This window comes from Diceros bicornis, chromosome X (genome assembly GCF_020826845.1).
Source record: "Diceros bicornis minor isolate mBicDic1 chromosome X, mDicBic1.mat.cur, whole genome shotgun sequence".
NCBI lineage: Eukaryota > Metazoa > Chordata > Mammalia > Perissodactyla > Rhinocerotidae > Diceros > Diceros bicornis.
Window position 1 is genome coordinate 109,393,553 of NC_080781.1, and position 22,708 is coordinate 109,416,260.

A 22,708-nucleotide genomic window follows, 5' to 3' on the forward strand; every position below is an offset into this window, starting at 1 on the left:
TAGTGGCCCTTGATCAAATTGTGTAAATTTCCTTTTATTCCTAGTTTGTTGAGTGTTTTTATTATGAAAGGGTGTTGAGTTTTGTCAAATACTTTTTTTTTTGCATCAATTGAGATGACCATGTGGTTTTTTCCCTTCATTCTGTTAATGTGTGGTGTATTACATTGATCGATTTTCATATATTGAACCATCCTTACATTCTAGGAATAAATCCCACTTGGTCCTGGTGTATAATCCTTTTAATGTGCTGCTGAATTTGGTTTGCTAGTATTCTGTTGAGAGTTTTTGCATCCGTATTCATAAGGGATATTGGTCTGTAGTTTTCTTTTACTGGCTTTTTCTGTCTTTGGTGTCAGAATAATGCTAACCTCATAGAATAAGTTAGAGAGTGTTGCCTCCTCTTCAGTTTTTTTGGAAAAGTTTGAGAAGGATTGGTGTCAAGTTCTCTTTTAAATCTCCTTACTAATTCTACTAGATCTAATAGATCTAAAGATCTATTCAGATTTTTCTATTTCTTCATGGTTTGGTCTTGGTAGGTTTTATGTTTCTAGGAATTTGTCCATTTCATCTAGGTTATCTAATTTGTTGGCATACACTTGCTCATAGTACTCTTATAATCCTTTTATTTCTGTAGAATTTTGGTAGTAATGTCCTCATTTTCTTTTCTGATTTTAGTAATTTGAGTGTTCTATATTTTTATTTATTAGTCCATCTAGTTAAAGGTTTGTCAATTTTGTTGATCTTTTCAAAGAGTCAACTTTTGGTTTAATTGGTTTTTATCTATTATTTTTCTATTCTCTGTTTCATTTCTCTCTGCTCTAATCTTTATTTCCTTCCTTCTGCTGGCTTTGAGTTTAGTTTGTTCTTCTTTTTCTAGTTCCTTAAGTGTTAAAATTAGGTTGTTGATTTGAGATCTTTCCTGTTTTTTTAATGTTAAGTGTTTATAGCTATAAATTTCCCCCTTAACACTGCTTTTGCTGTGTCCCATGAGTTTTGGTATATTGTGATTTCATTTTCATTCATCTCTAAATATTTTCTAATTTCCCTTGTGATTTCTTCTTTGATCCATTGATTTTTTAAAAGGAAAAATTTCCACAAATTTGTGAATTTTCTCATTTAACTTCTATTACTGATTTCTAACTTCATCCCATTGTGGTCAGAGAAGATACTTTGTATGTTATCTATCTTTTTAAATCAATTGAGACTTAATTTGTGGCCTAACATATAGTCTATCCTGGAAAATGTCCCATGTGCACTTGAGAAGAGTGTGTGTTCTGTTGTTGTTGGGTAGAATGTCCTGTATATGTCTATTAGATCTAGTTGGTTTATTATGTTATTCAGTCTTCTATTTCCTTACTTACCTTCTGTATTCTATCCAGTATTGAGAGTGGGGTATTGAAGTCTCCAACTATTATTGTAGAACTGTTTATTTCTCCCTTCAGTTTTGTCAATATTTGCTTCATATATTTTGATGGTCTGTTATTAGTGTGTAGATGTTTATAATTGTTGTATCTTCTTGCTGTATTGAACCTTTTATCAATATATAATGTCTTTATTTTTCTCTTGTAACCTTTGTAAATTTAAAGTCTGTTTTGTCTGATATTAGTATATCCACCCCTGCTTTCTTTTGGTTACTATTTGCGTGGGATATCTTTTTCCATTCTTTCACTTTCAGCCTGTGCATCTCTTTGGATTTAAATGAGTCTCTTGTGGGCAGCGTGAAGTTGGGTCATGTTTTTTTATCCAATCTGCCCATCTCTGTCTTTTAATTACAGAGTTAAATCCATTTACATTTAAAGTAATTACCGATAAGGAAGGACTTACTTCTGTCATTCTGCTATTTGTTTTCAATGTGTCTTAAAGTATTTTTGTCTCTCATTTCCTGCATTATTGTCGTCTTTTGTGTTTAGTTGATTTTTTTTGTGGTGAAATGGTTAAATTTGTTTCCCATTTCCTTTTGTGTATATTCTTTAGCTGTCTTAATTATTTGTGCTTATGGGGATTACATTTGATATCCTAAAGTTATAACACTCTGATTTGAATATATACCAGTTTAACTTCAATAATATACCAAAATTCTGCTGCTTTAAAAGCTCCATCCCTACTCCTTGCAGTTGTTGATGTCACAGAAAATTACATCTTTATACATTGTGTGTCCAAAAACATAAGCTAATAATTTTTAATGCATTAGTCTCTTAAATTATGTAGAAAAAAAATGTAGACTTATAAACCAAAGTTACAATAGTACTAGCTTTTAGACTAATAATTTTCTAATGTATTAGTCTCTTAAATCTTGTAGAAAACAAAAAAAGTGGAGTTACACACCATTTACAGTAATACTAGCTTTTATAATTTCCCATGAATTTACCTTTACTCAGATCTTTATTTCTTCATATGGCTTCCAGTTACTGTCTGGTGTCCTTTCATTTCACCCTGCAGGACTCCCTTGAGCATTTCACGTAGGGCAGGTCTAGTGGTAACAAACTTCCTCAGCTTTTCTTTATCTGGGAATGTCTTAATTTCTCCCTCACTTTTAAGGATGGTTTTGCCAGGTATAGGACTCTTGGTTGACAGATTATTTTCTTTAGCACTTTGAGTGTATCAGCCCACTCCTTTTTGGCTTCCAAAGTTTCTGATGAGAAACCTGATAATCTTATTGAGGATTCCTTGTATATGACGAGGTACTTCTCTCTTGCTTCTTTCAAAACCCTGTCTTTGGCTTTTGACAGTTTGATTTCAATGTGTCTCAGTGTGAGTCTCTTTGAGTTACCCTATTTGGAGTTTGTTGAGCTTCCTAGATGTTTATATTCATATATCTAATCAAATTTGGGAACTTTTCACTCATTATTTCTTCAAATGTTCTCTCTGCCCCTTTCTCTCTCTTTTCTCCTTCAGGGACTCCCACAATGTATATGTTGATCTGCTGGATGATGTTCCACGGGTCTCTGAGGCTCTGTCACTCTTCAGTCTTTTTTCTTTCTGTTCCTCTGAGTCGATAATTTCCATTGTCCCATCTTCAAGTTTGCTGGCTGTTACTTCTGCCTGCTCAAATCTGCGTTTGAATCCCTCTAGTGGATTTTCATTTCAGTTGTATTTTTCAGCTCCAGAATTTTTTTTGGGGGGGGCTCTTTTTAGATTTTCTATCTCTTTACTGCAATTGACTTTTTTTTTTGGTTAGGAAGATTAGCCCTGAGCTAACATCTGGTGCCAATCCTCCTCTTTTTGCTGAGGAAGATTGGCCCTGGGCTAACATCTGTGCCCATCTTCCTCTACTTTATATGTAGGACGCCTGCCACAGCATGGCTTGATAAGCAGTGCATAGGTCCGCACCCGGGATCTGAACCTGCAAACCTGGGCTGCTAAAGCAGAGCACACGAACTTAACTACTATGCCACTGGGCTGGCCCCTGCAATTGACATTTTTTTCATACATTGTTTTCTTGACTTTCTCCATCTCTTCGTTTAGTTCTTTGACCATCAAGACAGTTGTCTTAAAGTCTGTTTCTAGTAGATTTGCTGTCAAGTCTTTTTCACGGACAGTTTCTGTTGGTTTATTTTTCTCCTTTGAATAGGGCATACTCTCCTGTTTCTTTATATGCCTTGTGATTTTTTTGTTCTTGTTGAAAACTGGACATTTGAATCTAATAATGTGATCACTCTGGAAATCAGATTCTCCTTTCCCTTCCCTTCTCTTCCTCTTCTTTCCCAGGATTTGCTGTTTTTTGTTTTTGTTTTGAATTGTTGTAGGCTGTCTCTGTGCCAAGGATCAGCATGAGGTGTAAACTTAGGGTCTTCTCAGGCCTTTTCTGAGCCTGTGCCTTCCCCTGGGCATGCAGTGATTTTCCAGTTTTCCTCATACATGCAGTGGCTTTTGAATGTCCTGGTCTTCAAGGTCTGGCTCCCAAGAGGGGAAAAAGAGGAAAATGAAAGGGGAACAAAAAAGGTACCAGTCCTTTAAATCCCCTGGAAGTCACTTCAGCCAGAGGGGGAGGGGCTTGCAACAACAATGGCCACAGCCTTTGACTGGACCTCTGTGATCAGAAGCAGCAATCTGAGCACTGATCCCCAATATTTGGAAGATAGGATCCTTCTTGCCCATCCTGGCTCCCACAAACTGTTCCAGGAACATGTACACAATTGTCTGCCATGGGGCTGAGGGGTGGGGGTGTGGGTAGTTGCCATTGTCCCAAGAGCTGAAATTGACCAAAATCAAAATTAACTGCAATTTTCTGTCCATTCCTTACCCTGGAAGTTGCAAGCCTTCAATAGACTCTACAGTTCCAAAATAGTTACATCAGACAGATTCTGCAGTGTAACTAACTGTTGTATGGGTAGGAAGATAGATTTCTGGTGCTCTGCCATCTTCTCAGAATCCTCTCTATAATATATTTTTATTGAGGTGGAATTCAAACGTACAATTAACCATTTTAAGATGTTTTTAAGGAATCAGATTATAAAGCAGTGTTCACTTTGGTCTCAGTTTTGTAAATATATGTGCGTACAAAAAAGATTGGAAGTGAATATAGGAAAATGTGAATAATGGTCATTGCGGAGTGGTAGGATTAGTTTTTAATTTCTTCCTACATTTCTGTAATCTCCAAATAGGTTTCTGTAGCTTCTTTATAATCAGAAGGAAATGATCTTTAAAAAAAGAACAAAGACCTCCTCCAGGTGTATATTCGGTTGGGAACACAATCATAATGGCAGTGTTCCTCAATTGATCTCATAGGAGTTAGTAACTTACCTGTACCCCCTTTCTCCTTCCATTGACTTAAAAACAAAACTTTCTTACTTTATAGGTAAATGCCAAAGAGCTTGATCCAAAATATGCTCATATCCAAGTCACTTATGTGAAGCCCTACTTTGATGACAAAGAACTCACAGAGAGAAAGACCGAGTTTGAAAGAAACCATAATATCAGCAGATTTGTTTTTGAGGCTCCTTATACATTATCAGGCAAAAAGCAAGGTTGTATAGAAGAACAGTGCAAACGCCGTACAATCTTGACTAGTAAGTAGGACTTTGCATGATAACTTCTTGTTTGACTTGATCCTTTTTAGTGTACACAAGTAGCAGCTGGCCAGCAGGAAAAGGTAACTGAAATTTTAATCATTCGTTGTTCTGCTGTTCAGTCACTAGCTTGCACAAACATGGCTGTGTTATAAACCATAGCTTTCCCGTGTGTAATTCATGATTGCTCTGAGGTGTCTCATAAAGAGAATTTCTCCCTCAATCCTGAAGTAGTAAGGTACTATATGGTACCCTAAAGTATTTTCTAGAGAAAGGATGGGGAGAATTAAGCCTAATGGACTTTTTCTTTAATTTGGCTGTTGGAACAAATGATTTTTTAAGATAGTAAATCCATCTTAACATTTTAATAGCTTCAAACTCGTTTCCATATGTGAAGAAGAGGATCCCTATAAACTATGAACAGCAGATTAATTTAAAGCCAATTGATGTTGCTACTGATGAAATAAAAGATAAAACTGCAGAGCTGCAAAAGCTTTGTTCTTCTGCTGATGTGGACATGATTCAGCTCCAACTTAAATTGCAGGGCTGTGTCTCAGTGCAGGTATGTTGATTGCCAAACATATATTAAATGTTTCTTAATGTTCCTCTTACTTTCCTAAGGGCACAGAGCAAGCATTAGTTGTAATTGTGTTATACTCTTATTGCATGTAAAAACCTGTGCATTACTTTTTATTAATGCAATAAAGAAATAATGTTCAGTTTCTACAAATTTTGTGTTATGTCAGAGGACTTTAACATAAAACCCTCTGACTGTAGCCAATCCCTATATTTGCATATCAGAAATCATTGGTTTATTAGAATATCATCTTTGCAGATTATTTGCTTTAGTTAATCATTTTTTCAGATAAACTTATAGTAAGAATAGTAGATATGTTTCTCAGATAGGGATTTTTAATGTATTTGGGTTTTTTTTAAAAAGAGAAATGCAAAAATTACTTTTTGATTACATTCTGACAACTCTCTCCTTTTTCACCTTTTTGTAATTTAGGTAAATGCTGGTCCATTAGCATATGCAAGGGCTTTCTTAAATGACAGTCAAGCCAGCAAGTATCCACCTAAGAAAGTAAATGAATTGAAAGACATGTTTAGGTAAGTGCTTTGTAGTTTTCAGATTGGACCTCTATTCTTTTACTCCATTTTCTTCATAAAAGATACCGAAATATTCACCAAATAGTATCCCTCCAAAAAAGGACCTTCTCTGTTCTCTTTTACAATATTTAAGTGACCTCCTAATGGTACTTTAAGTAGTGAGGAAAAAGCGAGATCTCTTTCTTGCTGCAGGACACTAATGGTGTTCTAGTGACCAGAGAGATTAAATACGCCAATTTACTTTATTGCTTCGGATATTGTGACACAAACACAAGCCTACATTCATTACATGATTTCCTCCTTTCCCTGATTGACCTTGTGTTATAGCATTTCACACCATTTAGGGTAGGAATAAAAGTGGAGTTGGGAGGGTTAGATAGGCTTGCTCCTGTCACGTGTCCCTAACTTCCATTTGGATTCTGCCAGTCTAGAGCATGCAATGTCTTGTGTTGAGTGAGCATCCCTGTAAGCTAAGGCATGTCTGAATGGTCTTGCATTAGAAAAAAAATCTGTTTAATATATAATAAGAGTTTACATCGAGAATAAGAGAGACAGTTGAGTAAAATAGACTAAGGAGAAAGATGATAACTTATCCACTCATTTGTTCCCGACTTACTTCATTTATTTTTCCTGTCTGTGTGTTATCAGCTGTTCTAGGTTGCAGAGTAGCCAGTAGTCATTCATTCACCAATATTTATTAATGCTTGCCATATATCAAAATATTCTACTAGTTGCTATGACAGGGATACAAAACAAATGGGCAATGAGGTACTTTGTTCCCTAAGACCTATATTCTAATTATGGACATTAAGCATAAGCACATGAAATGATTGAAAAATACTTCTACAAGTCATCAACTCTGTCCCCACTCTTACCAGCCCAGGGCAGATACTTCATACCTATAGCACCCAGCTCTGTACTGGGTACATAATGAGCCCCGAATAAATTACTTTGGAATGAATGACTCATTATCTACAGATGCAAATTAACATTAGCACGACGTTAGCTGATACAATATCAAGTAAATGACTGAGCAGGTAGGCTTCCTAGAGGATATACGTTTTGAGCTGGGTTTTGAAGGAGGTAAGAAACCAGAGGGAAAAGAAAGGAAAAGGTATATCAGACTTAGGATGTGGCATTAGCAAAGGCACAGTGAGAAAATGTAGGATTCTAATCTTCCTTCTAGGCAAGCCATGGTTAAAGTAAATATCAAATTGATTGTCAATGAGACTTTCTAGGAATAAATAACAGAACTTTTATCTTTGATCTTCATCCACAGGAAGTTCATACAAGCCTGCAGCATTGCACTTGAACTAAATGAGCGGCTAATTAAAGAGGATCAAATTGAATACCATGAAGGGCTAAAGTCAAATTTCAGAGACATGGTGAAAGAATTGTCTGACATTATCCATGAGCAGGCAAGTATTGGGGGACTGAAAATGAAAACATGATCTGGGGTCTCTGAAGTGTTCCTTAGCAAAATCTATTAGTTCGAAATGCATAACCTTGAAATTACTCAGTCTGTATTTTAAAATTTGCTCATATTATCTTTAATCACTTAAATGACATAATACAAATTGAATTTAAAGCAATTATCTGGAGCAATTGCTAAAGCAATTGTCAGTAATAAGCCATTTTGTTCTTTGTGCCACAATGCCATTAGAAGTGCCTAGCTGAGCAAGTCTGAATTGATACTGTGAGCATGGATAAGAGTCTCTGAAGAAGGGTCCTAAAGAAGTGAAATGATTGGCTCAGTAGCCAAGTCTCTAAATGAATATTCCTATATTAGCTGTAAGAAACTAGATACTGTCATTTAGGTGAGATCCTGAGTGATTTCCAAAATTTGGAAATTGTCTTAATACACATACAGCCTGCAAAACTCTCTATTTTCATAAAACTTCTTAGCATTTTAATCTATGACTGAGTGTTAATGACAATTACAGCTAACTTAGTAAAACACAACCTGAAAAATATAGAAGCGAAGACCTGTTCACCACTTAGAGCCAAATTATGTCATAATTAAGTAGTTATGACTTTTTATATACCTATTTACCTTAAAACCAGAGTACTCCTGGATTATCCTGGTAAACTTCATTCCTGTATTGGAGTCTTGAAATTTGTGTTTACAACCACTCTATATATGGATTGTCACTTAAGTATTTTAACATCTTCAACATGTTTGTAAAAGTCACAGTATGATAGTCTGGTCCCTCAATGACTGAGCCTATTAAGCCTATCATAAAGTCTCCTTCATTTCTTGAGTCATGAAAACACCCAATAAGATAAATATTTGCTTTGGAAACTCTTCAAACTCTCAATTTTTAAGAAATTAAGACTCCTTAAAGGAAACAAGAGTGAACTACAACCCTTTAGGGAACGTATTCTTAGAGCTGGTTCCAGAAAGGACAACTTCATCTGTCCTGGTATCTGTTTTTCAGTGATTGCTTGAAGGCACTCCCCTCTGTGAGATTGTAACCCAAAGGGTGTACTTACAAATATGCCAGCGAGAGTTAGTGTCTAAAGAACTGCGGTGTAATGATGGGGAAAAGAAAAGAAGAGATATTTCTAGGAAAACAAGAGCTAGTTGACTTTGAATCAAGCTCTACCTCTCCGAGCTTATTTTGTATGCTTTCTATTAGAAAGGGCTGTGGGAAATATAGTTACAATTAGCCCAAGGTTTCATTGAGTGACTAGGAGTCTAATTTTCCAACCATTGTCATCTTCTCAGTATGGAGAAGCCAGTCAGCCAGACTTCCATTATCCCATCTGTTCAATGAGACTGGTTATCCCAGTCTCCTGCTCACCCATTCTCCATGTCTGGGAATTTTGTTGGCTTGAGGAGTCTGGAATCAGTGTCCGGTTTCTTCTTTTTGCCATCTTTACTTCTATTTAGCCCACTTAGGAGTGAGTGCGAACTCTTCCAAGGCATCCCTTTGCTGCTCAGTTTTCAGAGGCCCTTTTTGTCTCCTTCCCAAAGCAGCCAGGTGATCAGGACCAGGAAGATAGGGAACCATTCCACTTCCTTTATTGTCTGTATCTCAAGCTCAACCCAAGAGTACGGTGTGGGTACACCTTTCTTCACCATCACTCTTCTGAGGTATACTTTTGTCAAATAGACTACTTAATTTGTTCCTAGAAACTGTTTAGTTTATGAGTTTCTATTCTTCATAATCCGTAGAAAAGATAGCAAAAACTCCTCCTTCACAAAAGATATAAAACATTTACACGTGTCATATTAAGCCAATGTGTACTATATTACAGTTATTTAATTTGCATGCAACTGCATGACCTAGCCTTGCACTCTAAATTATTCAAATTGAAAGCAAATTATTCAGTTTACTACTATTACTATGATAAAGATATTTAGAACAGTCATTTTATAAAGTTCTTCTTTCGCTGAACCTTGGGTTTTACAAATGTGCTGTTGTATTTCTCACCTGTCTCTTTCATTTAATTCCCATAAACCATGGCTATTTTATTTAGTTGTAGAGACTGATATTTTAGACCCTTGATATTAAGATTGATAGCTAACCAAGAAAAATCTTAGTTTCTGTTGGCTTATATTTATGCAAGCTGTCCTGTCACAATGCATCATATTCAGACGTGCCTTACTTTTGGGATGTCATGTCACTTACGTGAATTTTTGTATCAGTATTTCCTATTAGATTCTCATATAAAAGAGAGCTTTTTTTTTAGTCATACACTGAGACACATTATTTCCCAAAGGAAAATATAATAATACAAAATAAGAAAGAGTAGCTGTGTACTGAAATATGAGTTATTCTGTTGAGCTCCATAAATGATTACTTGACAAAAAGATATGGCCTGGATATTCCTTTGCCCTTTTCAGTGTAATCTTTTACAGTATGCCCAAATTTATAGTCCTTTTTAAAATTGCTTCAAGCATTTGACTTTTTAATAGGGACTTAGATTATCTTAAAACTATTAATTGCAGATTTCTTAATTAGAGTTGGTGGTGGCCATTGTAGGATCTGTCTGGTATGTTTTGTTTTCTTCACAATGGGTACCCTGTTCACTTGGCACCTCTGACAGGTGTGGATAATCAATTAGTCGTCTCTTAAACCTCTACTGTGCTTTCAGGTTAGTGTCATGAGTTATGGTTTTTGGAAGAGGAAATTTCTCTCTTATGGATTTTATATAAGACATGGTCTGTGGCAACACAAATGATATGACTCATTACTACCACCATAGAACAACTTGCAGGCTTAATACTGAAGTTTCAGAGCTAACTTGAGCACCAAGTATTGAAAGCTTGAGACCTAAGTTGGGACTGTATAGTAAAGAGGTTGGATGTGATCTGTATGTTCTTCTTGTCTTCCATCTAACCCAAGCATAAGATCTCTGTTGCTTTTGATCACACAAAATGGATAATTTTTAAAGTATCTATACCAATATGGAAAATATGTTTATATACTTATGAGATATAAAATTTATATTTTATATTTATGAAGCTCTTCATTTCCAAGAAAAATCTTCTGTATCAATTAGCTTATGTAATTATAGTGTATCTTTAGAAATATGCACTTATGACTTTTGTCTTCATTTAATATTATTTCCCAAGTCTCTAGGGGAGGAACCTGAGTATCTGCATGTTTGAAAAGCCCCACAGGTGATTCTGAGAACCACTGTTTAGAGCTCTTGTTATGACCATCTGTTAAAAAAAATATTTTAGATTGCATTACCTCTCACTTCTTATTGAATTTTGTATTTTACAATCTTTTGTTTTTCTTAATGAGTAACCAGATCTTTTCTGCTTTTTTGATATGCTGCCTTTGTAATACAGCTTTGAAGACTTAAGTCGGTAATGTTATTCTTTGCTCTTTCTGCTTTATGTCATTTTAATTGGCTAAGTGTCAGTGATAAATTGAAATATGCCTGTAATTTCATATACACATATTTTTTTGGCAGTGGCTATTTTCCTTCATGATAAACATGCCGATTTCTTTTGTTTTAGATATTACAAGAAGATACAATGCACTCTCCCTGGATGAGCAACACATTACATGTATTTTGTGCAATTAGTGGTACGTCGAGTGACAGAGGTTATGTTTCCCCAAGATACGCTGCTGAAATATGAGGACATGCAGATGTAAAGTGACAACGAGACTGACCTTTCTCAGGAATATTCGGAGCTCTGCAAACGTTAAAATTTAAAGATTTGATATACATGGAGTCTTTCCTCCTGACACCAAAATTTTCATGCTTTCAAACAGGGTGCTTACATATCTGTAAATATTTAAGCGACTTGAAAGTGCCTGGAAAATTGCACCACTGTGCTTGGTTTGTACTTTTTTAGGTAAATCTATATACTGAGAAGTAGAGCTCAAAAACGTGAATTCAATTTGCTTAATAATCCCTTAAAATAATAATGGTACTATGTAAAATTGTATAATGGAACACAATAAAAGGTAAAACTTATTTGTAATTAGAAGTGAAGGAAATAATACTTTGAACTTAGCATTTTTCTTGACAGGAAGCTCAATTCGTTATCATACTAATCCTTGGAGAAAAAAATGGATAAAAATTCCATAAAACATGGGTATTTCAAGTTGGGGAGATAATTTGAAATCTTGCCTACTAGTAGTCAAGGCTGGGCTAAAGGAAACAAAAAGCATTATATAGGAAGGAAAATCTCACAAGGAAAGGATAGCCATAGAAATACCAAGCTTACTGTTCCTTTGAGTTTTGATCTGATGATGCTAGTAATCAGGTTGATCTCTCTCTGACAGACAAGACGAGGGATTCCTATGTGGCATAGACTTCCCTAGCAAGCAGCATCTGTTGCCAAAGCTTCGTCATCTGAGGCTATCCATAAAGCTAGACAAAACATTTCTGAGAATTCGCAGTCAGTACATCCTATGCAATTTCAAAGCTTCAGCAGAGTCTGAGGTAGGCATTTTGTAATGATTATTTTCTTAGTTTACAACGTTAAAGAGCGTTTTGATAGAACTCAACCGGTGCAGCATTTCTTGGGACAGTATACGTAATTGCCACAGATTTAGCACCTGCCACCTAGGGATTACATTCCGAACTATGAAAACTCTCAGACTACCTAAATAATTCAGGAGAAACAAAGATGTGAAGAACTTTTTTTAGCTTGAATTACCCACATAATTTTGGCTGCCTTTCATGTAAACTTTAAGTTCTAGACTTATTTTTCTTATGTAGTTGAGCCTGTTTTACAGACAAAAAAGACACTGAAATATAGATGGACTGCATGGAGCCTTGGCTTTTTTAACACTTTGTGATCAAGTAAATCTTAGAGATTATACTCCTGGCTTGGCCATTTTTCTCTACATGTCATTTTTAAGCTCTCAGGGGAGCATGAAATTATTTACTGAAGGTTAATTTTGTGTTTTAATAGAGGATTCAAAAGTATTTCAGAGGCAGTTTGTAATTCCTTAATATCTTAGAGTAGCCTATAGAGTTAGTTCCACCTTTAAGGTGACTGTATTTGGTATGTGTGTGTAAGGAGCCGTCACCTAGAGTGAGTGCTGCCATCTGAGAATGAGGCACCTTGGGGAAACTCCAGTGCTCTTTTCTTGATAACCAGTCCCTATCATGTCCCCCAGCACAGTGTCATGTACTGTGGATAATTTTTTAAAGTATAATAAATGGTACCTGTCCTCAAGGAGCTTGCAGTCTAGTTGAGGAGGCAAGATATACACAAAATTAAATAATACAAGAATTAACAATAATAAGAAACGTTGTATATGAGCACTGCCAAATGAAATGACACTCTTTGTAACTCATATCACATTCAAAGAATCAGAGGTCACTGTGAATTGTAATGTTCAGGGACAGTTTCATGGACAAAAGTAAGCCTTGAACAGGCTTTCAAAGATGAAAGGGTATTCTAGGCAAAAAGAACATCATGAGCAAAGGTGCCAAAAAAAATCAGCAGAAGTGTGGGGGATGATGAGGAGACTAGTTTTCTTCAAGGATCTAGATTTTGGAAGGTCTTGAATGCCAGGATAATAGTATTTGGACTTTACTCAGTAAACATGGGGGAGCCAGTCAAGGTTTTTAAACAGAGAGATCACTTGATTAAATATTATTTTTACACATTTAATCCTTCATATTGCTGCCAGATGTATTTGAGATAGAGAGAGATGGAAATATGGAAACCAGTCAGACAGCTATTGCAATAATCTAGTTATGAGTCCACAAACCCCTAGATAGGAACAAGAATGAAGAAGAAATGACAAGTACAAAAGACATTATGTGGAAAGACTGGACATGACTCACTGATGGCTAAGGAGAAAAAAGGAAAAGTTAAAGATAATTTTGTGTACCGTGGCCAATGAGTTCCCCAGGTTGTGGCACAATTTCACTAGATTTATTTCACCAACTTTCAGACTAAGGGCAACAAGCTATAGAGAACAAGGTGGGTTAGACTAGACAAAGCCAGGAAAATGTGTTTTGAAATATTGCATATATTAGGTATTCCTGTTGATATTTCATGAAGTGAAATATCACTTCATGTGTTTAACAATTTCATGAAGTGATTTGGCCTCTACAAATTAATTCATATCAAAGAATACATTTCTGCTATACTGATTGTTTTGCAGTTAAGCTTGAGTCCAATTTCCCCTGGAAGCTATTTCTCTTTGAACATATTGTAAAATGTGAACAAGTCACCATGGGTAGTGTTAGTTTATCACTACAGTGATAACCCATAGAGAAAATAAGTAATTCCATGCAAATTCTCTTGGTAACCAGTTGTCACAGTGGCACATGTCTGTAGATGGGATTGTTTTTACCATATTTATATGATTTGACTGCCTATATAAATACAGTAAACATCTTTTAAAAAATGAAATAGAAAGCAGCAGTGGTAGCGACAGCCTTGGAACCTTGACCAACATGCATAGAACTAGAGATGACTCATTGGTTAATTATCAAACTAAGTAGGTCAGTATAATAACAACCCAAGCTTTTTATTATAAATACTAGTTTTATCTGAAATGAAGAACCTGAGCAATGTATTAGAATAATAGGAATTTCCAAACTCTTCAAAATATTAATAATCAGATATATATTTCTGGTTTCTGATCCACAAAATGGTGGACTACCTTCAGTCTTGGTATTGTTCTAGCAGTACACTACTTCAGCTATCAAAACAGAAAGGGAAAGGAATAGAATAAAAGTTGGTTGGGGCTGGCAAGTGGGTTTGTGTAACAGGGCTGTTCCCCTATCCTGGGAGTTGGCCAGTAAGAACGCTTTGTTTTTCTGGTTCTGGTTACAATAAATGCTTTTTTCTAGTCCCTAACCACGTAATGGTCACTCTTTAAGAAAAACGTGTATGTTTATCCAACTCCTGATTGAGTTGTGACTAAATTCTTCAAAGATTTTGCCTCTGGGTATGGCATTTTAAAACTTATTCCAACATGCTTTTTTCTCTTCTGTTTTTCCTCTTTATTGAGATATAGTTCACATACCATATAATTCACCCATTTAAAATGCACAATTCAGTGATTTTTAGTGTAGTCACAGAGTTGTGCAACCATCACCACAATTAATTTTAGAACATTTTTATCACCCCAAAAAGAAATCCCATACACATTAGCAGTCCCTCCCCATTGCCTGCCAATTACTCCCCAGCGCCTGACAACCACTAATCTATTTTCTGTCTCTATGGGTTTGCCTATTCTGGATGTTTCATATAAATGGAATCATACTATAATGTGGCCTTTTGTGACTGGCTTCTTTCATTAAGCATAATGTTTTTGAGGTTCATCCATGTTGTAACATCTATCAGAATTTCATTCCTTTTTGTGGCTGTATAATGTTCCTTTGTATGGATACATTACATTTTATCCATTCATCAGTTGATGGACATTTGGGTTATTTCCACTTTTTGGCTATTATTGATACTGTGAACATTCATATGCAAGTTTTAGTGTAGACATGTTTTCAGTTTTCTTGGGCATATACCTAGGAGTAGAATTAATGGGTCATATTGTAACTCTGTGTTTACCCTTTTGAAGAACTGCCAGACTGTTTTCCACAGCAGCTGCACCTCTTTACATTTGCAGCAGCAGTACATAAGGATTCCAGTTTCTCAATATTCTTGACAACACTTGTTATTATCTGCCTCTTTGATTAACACCTTCCTAGTGGGTGTGAAGTGGTGTCTCATTGTGGTTTTCATTTGCATTTCCCTGCTGGCTGATGATGTTGAGTATCTTTCATGTGCTTACTGGTCATTTGTATATCTTCTTTGGAGATATGTCTATTCAGATTCTTTACCCATTTTTTTTTAGGTGGTGTTGTCTTTTTATTGAGTTGCAAGAGTTCTTTATATGTTCTGGCTGCAAGTCCCTTAGATATGATTTCCATAGATCTCTCCTGTTCTGTGGGTTGCCTTTTCACTTTTGTAATGGTGTCCTTTGAAGCCCACAAGTTTTTAATTTTGGTGAAGTCCAATTTACCTATGTTTTCTTTTGTTGCTTGTGCTTTGATGTTGTATCTAAGAAGACTTTGCCTAATTCAAGGTCATAGAGATTTACACCTATGTTTTCTTTGAATTTTATACTTGAACTCTTACTGTTAGGTCTTTGATCCATTTCAAGCTAATTTTTGTATATAGTGTGAGGTAGGGGTCCAAATTCATTCTTTTGCACGTGGATATCCAGTTGTCCTTGCATCATTTGTTGAAAAGACTATTCTTTCCCCCATTAAATTGACTTGGCACCCTTATCAAAAATCAGTTGACCATAAATGTATAGGTTTGTTCTGGCCTTTCAGTTCTATTCCATTGATCTATATGTCTATCCTTATGGCAGTACCACATAGTCTTGTTTACTGGAACTTTGTAGTAAGTTTTTAAATTGGGAAGTGTGAGTCTTCCAACTTTGTTCTTTTTCAAGATTGTTTTGGATACTCTGAGTCCCTTGCATTTCCATATGAATTTTAGGATCAGTTTGTCAATTTCTGCAAAAAAAATAAAAGGTAGCTGGGATTTTGGTAAGATTTGCTATGAATCTATAGTTCAATTTCGGGAGTATTGCCATTTTAATGATATTAAGTGTTCCAATCCATGAACCCAGGATATTTTTGCATTTATTTGGGTCATCTTTAATTTCTTTCAACAATGTTTTGTAGTTTTCAGTATACAAGTTTTGCGCTTTTGTTAATTTATTCCTTAGTATTTTATTCTTTTTAATGCTATTGTAAATGGAGTTGGTTTTTAAATTTCATTTTCAGATTGTTTATTGCTAGGTTGTAGAAATATAACTGATTTTTGTATTTACCTCGTATCCTGAAACCTTGCTAAATTCATTTATTAGCTTTAATAGTTTTTTTTTGTGGATTCTTTAGTGTTTTCTATATATAAAATCATGTCATCTGAAAATAATTTTATTGCTTCTTTACCAATCTTGATTCTTTTATTTCATTTTCTTACTTAGAACCTGGCTAGAACTTCCAGTAGAATGTTGAATAGCAGTGGTAAGAGCAGACATCCTTGTCTTGTTACTAATCTTTGGGAGAAAGTGTTCAGTCTTTCACCTTTAAGTATGGTGTTAGCTGTAGGTTTTTCATAGATGCTTTTTATCAGGTTAAGTTCCCTCCAACATGATTTGGATCTGTTTTCTGATCCAATTCTCCCAGTAACCATATGATCTCTATATGATGTATAGGGAAATAGATGACAAATGGTTAAGAAATGTACTCAAGATACACATCAGATTAGAAATGATACTGAGGAATCCTGACTCACAGTCCACAGTGTCTTCAACTATTCTGTACTATTTTCTATGGTCTCTTGCTACAATTTCCTGCAACTTTCTAGAGAAACCAAAAAAGTTTTATCTTCCCCACTTTTTTACTAAAAAGGTAGCTCTATAAGGGTAGAGTCTGTGTCTGGTTTTTCACCTTTGTTTCCCCAGAACTGAAAAAGTGCCCAGCATGGAATAAATGCTTGAGCAGTCTCAAGGAAATAAAGCCAGTTTAGATAAGCAGATATTTCTGCAGCCTTTATTATGTGCAAGGCAATGTGGACAGGTAGCTCAGCCCTCAGAGAGATTGTGGTTGAGGGAGATAAGACATAGTCACATAAAAGATAATATGAAGAGGTCTGATAATAGCAAATCGCTGATAATGACAAGTGTTTGAATAGGCAAGAGCCTTTCTAGATGTATAACAAAAAAGCCTTTGTGGAGGAGATAGGGCATGAACAGAGCCTTGAAAGATGGGTAGAAACTAGCGTTTGTGTGTTGAGGAAGTACCTTAGGCAGAGTTCTTAACAGGAAGTTAAATAATCAACTTCTTCATTTTAATTGTTATATGAACTCTGACTATTAAAACCAATCACTACTACAAGGGACATGCAAAGTAAAAACAGTAATAGAGTGCATGCATATGAAATCAGGTAACATTCTCTACCTTGTTTTTCTCAGACTCCCGTATCCTTTGGTCTTAGACTCAAACTGAATAAGTCAGCCTTTTCTTTTTGTCCAGAAAACTTATGCTCAATTTGCTTCACTCCCCCGAGAAAGAACCTTTTCAGCCAACCTCAGTTGACTTCTGATCTACAAGTCTCATTCTTTATGTACTGTAGCGTTTTGTAATGTTCACTGCTTCAGTAGATCTCCCATGCTTGAGGGCTTAAAGGCTCCGGACTCTCATCCTGCCTGCTGACTGCATGTGCCTTTCATAGGAAACCGATGGAAGCTATCATGTGAGCAGGTCAGGGCTGCAGTCTGGGAATTGTAGACCATTCATTCATCACACATTTATTAGTTACCCATTGTGAGCCAGGTATATGAATTATCAAGGTAGTATTCAGAGGGCAGATATGCAGATGGAATATTATAATCTAATAGATAATCCAAGGGTAGTCTTCTTCTGTCATTAGCTGTACTGAGTCTTCTGAATTCGTGTCCTTGAAGAGAAACATCTTATGTCTCTTTGAGGGATGTAAATGATAGGACCTAGCACTGATGTATTTGGACATTTAATATTGAGAAGCAAAAGCAAAGCCAATATAGATGTGAAGTTATGTTCAATGCAAAGCTGACCGGGTCCTATAGTACTCATGCAGTGTTATTTCAGAATTTTTTGTGGCATAATCAGGATTTGAGATGCCTCCAGAGTCACTGTAATGGCATGATAATAGTACTATGTCCCCCCTCCTCATCCCAAACTAAATCTAGACACACAAAATAAGAGAATGAGAGGGCCTGGTGGTTAAGTTCAGCATGCTCCACTTCAGTGGCCCAGGTTCAGTTCCCAGGCACAGACCTACACCACTCGTTGGCTGCCATCCTGTGGCAGCGACCCACATACAAAATAGAGGAAGATTGGCACAGATGTTAGCTCAGGGCAAAACTTCCTCAAGCAAAACGAGGAAGATTGGCAACAGATGTTAGCTCAGAGCGAATCTTCCTCAGCAAAAAAAAAAAGAAAAGAAAAGAAAAATTAGAGGATGAGAGAGGAAAAATGGTGGAGTTGACAAAATTATCCCTATCAGAACAAGTACAATGAAAATGAGACTTCCAGAAGGAAACTTTGCTATACTTTGTTCCACAACAACTGCAAGTAGTTACAGGGTCAGCTGAATACAGTTCAGGTCACATGTAAGAGAAATTCATGGAAATAATTTTGGATATTTACACAAAATGGTTTGTTTCTGAAAATAAGGTAACCTCGCCACCACCACCTCCTCCACTTCCTTTGTTATTGAAACAAAACTCAATCAAAGTTGTAGCTCTGGAAGGAGACTCTTCAGGAGGGAAAATTCTAGTGCTATCCCTATTAGTTTAACCATCTTGTGATTCTTCTTATTTCTCTGAACTGTCACTACTGTGATGGTCCTCAGAGGTATTTCGTGATAACTCTGCTTCTAAATGAAACTCTTTGATGGGGGCAGGCTAATTCGGGGTCCCCATAGCCTACCCGGGGGCTTTGGCTGCCCTTTAATGATTATTCTCATTTTGAGAGGTTTGGCATTCCTTCTGTATAGCATATAGTGGTTAAGTGCACAGACTCTGAAGCCCGACTGGCTGGGTGAGAATCCCAGCTCTGTCATTTACCAAGCTGTGGGACGTTGGGCACATTACTTAACTCCTCTATGCCTTCGTTTTCTCATCTTTAAAATGGAGGTATTAATTGTACCTACCTCTTAACATTGTTGTGAAAATTCAGTGAAGTATGTAAAGCATAGAGAATGATGCCTGGCACGTCTATATAATTGTTATGTCTATATACGTGTTAGCTATAACTATAACCTTTACCCCAAAGCATAGCAGAATTTTGCCAACCACTACACCCTCTATGTCTCTGGACCCATCCCTTCCTTCCAGGCGGAAGTGGGGTAGGGACAATGGATGGGTCAAGGTCAGGCCATTTTTACCATTTGGTTTTCCACAGATCACCTCTGGCCTCACTAGATCTTGCCCTGTGATGGAGATCTGTGCCCCCATGCAGGGACATTATTTCCTGTGTGGTATGGGCACCAACAAATACACACAGATGCTGGTGTTAACAACCACTGTTGCTTTACTGGTGCATCCTGGCTGAATATCAGCCCTGCCCTTGTGTCTGTCTTCCTGAACAGAATCCGGTTTTTTATAGGTTCCATACACATCTGAGCATTGACGAGCGATCTCTTATGCTCCCCGACTTAGGGTCTCTCTGCTTACTGGCACCTTCTCTGGCTTCCTTCCACTATCAGAACTACACAGAAGTGGTTTTGGATTTGAGATGCTCCCTCAGTATTCCCTCTATAGAGTCTCGAGTACAGAGCCTCCTTCAGTTTAATTTAATTTATACCTTTCATTTGGATTTCTGCTGTCAGTGCTCACAGATAACTGTTCTACAGCTCTCTTGAAATAGATCAGAAAGGTTTTCAGAATTCCGCTTCCCCATCTCCTACACGTCTCCGTAGCTATAGAAATCTTTTAGGGGAAACTTTGTCCAGCCAATCTTGTTTAAAGACATTTCACTCTCACTTTGGGTGATGGGGCTTGGAGTTGAAGTCTACTGTCTCCTCCCTGCATTTTAGTCAAATGCTGGCCCCTACCTCCCAAAACCCTCCTAGGCACTGTCCTTTCCCCGCTCAGTCCTTTCATCTCTCCAAAAGCACCCCCATACTCCTATGCTATGCACTCTCCTCACGCTAGGTTCCCAGTGCCCACTGTCTGGATGAATCACTTTCCACAATCATGACTCCTAACTGCAGCTTATCTTACCTAAGGGCATTTCAGCAAGTCTCCGCAGCTGCTGCAACGCAGAGAAACTGACATTTAGCCAGGATCTGACAAGTCTCCACTAGGTAAACATCTTGAGATGGAAAAGACTATAATTGCCCTCTCTCCACCCCAAATCTGAAATTTTTCTCAGAGATGGATACCTCTCTGCCCTCAGTCTCCATCCCTGCCAGGTCTTTCCCAGCAAGGATTTCTTCCTTCAGATGGCCATGAGCAAATCAGTCTCTGCCCCTGCTTTGCTTCTTCCTCCTCCTGCTCTGATGTTGAGACATCCCTAGGAAGTCAGCTACCCCACAATCCCACCCCCTCTACCAGGATGTGGCAGAGTAGGGGGGGGGGAGTCTTGCGCTTCCCCTTTCCAGGAGGCCAGCTGGCCAAGACTCTGAACTGCCTGGATCCCAACCTTCCCCACTGGCACCCTGCTGGCTGACCTCACATGCTCACTTCTTTGATTATTCGTTTGCTCCATGGTCCTTTAAATCTTAGATCAGTGGTTCTTAATCAGGAGTGATTCCCCCACCCCCATCCCACCTCCCCAGGGGACATTTGGCAATGTCTGGAGACATTTTTGGTTGTCACAACTGGGAAGTGGGGTAGCTACGGGCATCTAGTGGGTAGAGGCCAAGGATGCTGCTAAACATCCTACTATGCATAGGCAGCCTCTCACAACAAAAAGTTACCTGGCCCCTAATGTCAGTAGTGCAAAAGTTGAGAATTGCTGTCTTGGAAGGACTGCCTGTCTCACTGGACTCCTTGATGGCTACTGCAACAGCTGGTTTGTTCTCAAGGATCCTTTTGCTGGTCATCCCACCAATAAGTATACGGGTAGATCTCTCTTTCCTACTAATGGCCATTTTTACCCTCAGTGGCAACTGTCTGCCCCCTTGCATGCTTGCAGACCACAAGCAGTAGTGTTCTGCCTGACCTTCATTTCTAACTCGGCACTTAGCACGTTGGCCATACTCACCAAGCTGAGGATGCTCACCGTCTGCTTCATGATCTCTATGGCTATTGCTTCCACTTTCTGGTGAAGTCTTTCTCACTACTAGCAACCTTCCAACTTGCTAACTAGGCCAAACAATTCCAGTCCCATTGCTGCTGCCCCTTATGAAGCAATTTCTTTTAATAAAATGAAACCCAAGACCCCTAGATATTAGCCCTGAAGGAAAAGCAGTAGATCAAGAGGAATATCTACTGAAGGACATAAAAATAAAGTCCTGAGTCAATGGAGAAACATACCTTGTTAGAACTACAGAACAGATGTGACTTCTCTCAAATATCTGTAAATTCAATGCTACCTCAATCAAAATCTCAAAAGGATTTTTTAAAACTTGACAAAATGATTCTAAAGTTTATCAGAAAGAATAAAAATGTAAAATATCTATGAGAATACCCAAAAAAGAGGAGTAAGAAGCAAAGGCTTGCCCTAGCAGATATTAAAATGAATAATATAGCTAATTAAAACTGGGTATTTACAGAAGAACAAAGTTACAGGATTGACACTACCCGACTTCCAGACATACTGTGAAGCTACAGTAATCAAGACAGTGTGGTATTGGTGAAAGAATAGACAAATAGATCAGTGGAACAGAATAGAAAGTCCAAAATAGACCCACGTAAATATAGTCAATTGATCTTTGACAAAGGAGCAAGGGCAATACAATGGAGCAAAGATAGTCTCTTCAACAAATGGTGCTGGAACAACTGGACATCCACATGCAAAAAGACGAATCTAGACATAGACCTTACACCCTTCACAAAAATTTATTCAAAATTAGAATCACAGACCTAAGTGTAAAATGCAAAACTATAGAACTCCTAGAAAATAACATAGGAGAAAACCTAGATGACCTTGGGTATGGTGATGACTTTTTAGATACAACACCAAAGACAGATCCATGAAAGAAATCATTGATAAGCTGGGCTTCATTAAAATTAAAAACTTTTTCTCTGCAAAAAACAATGTCAAGAGAATGAGAAAACAAGCCACAAACTGGAAGAAAATATTTGCAAAAGGCACATCTGACAAAGGACTATTGTCCAAAACATACAAAGAACTGTTAAAACTCAACAATAAGAAAACAAACAACTCAACTAAAAAATGGGCCAAAGACCTTCATAGACACCTCACCAAAGAAGATATACAGATGGCAAAGAAGCATATGAAAAGATATCATGTCCCTCATACAGCATTAGGGACATGCAAATTAAAACAGCAATGAGAAACTACTACATGCCTATTAGAATAGCCAAAATCCAGAACACTGACAACACCAAATCCTGGAAAGGATGTGGAGCAACAGAAATGCTCATTCATTGCTGGTGGGAATGCAAAATGGTACAGCCACTTTGGAA

At 37.2% G+C, this 22,708-nt stretch overlaps 1 protein-coding gene across 2 annotated transcripts in view; it reads left to right on the forward strand.

Moving 5' to 3' along the window:
- The window catches only part of DOCK11 (dedicator of cytokinesis 11), a 170,884-nt gene extending 159,476 nt beyond the window's left edge, over positions 1 to 11,408 (forward strand). For both annotated transcript variants that reach the window (XM_058536579.1, XM_058536580.1), the window contains 5 exons: positions 4,799 to 5,009; positions 5,381 to 5,571; positions 6,019 to 6,119; positions 7,399 to 7,537; positions 11,095 to 11,408. In XM_058536579.1, coding sequence (XP_058392562.1) covers positions 4,799 to 5,009; positions 5,381 to 5,571; positions 6,019 to 6,119; positions 7,399 to 7,537; positions 11,095 to 11,217 — 765 coding nt within the window. In that variant the 3' untranslated portion in view covers positions 11,218 to 11,408. The remainder of the gene's footprint in view (positions 1 to 4,798; positions 5,010 to 5,380; positions 5,572 to 6,018; positions 6,120 to 7,398; positions 7,538 to 11,094) is intronic.
- Positions 11,409 to 22,708: the final 11,300 nt, after the last annotated feature.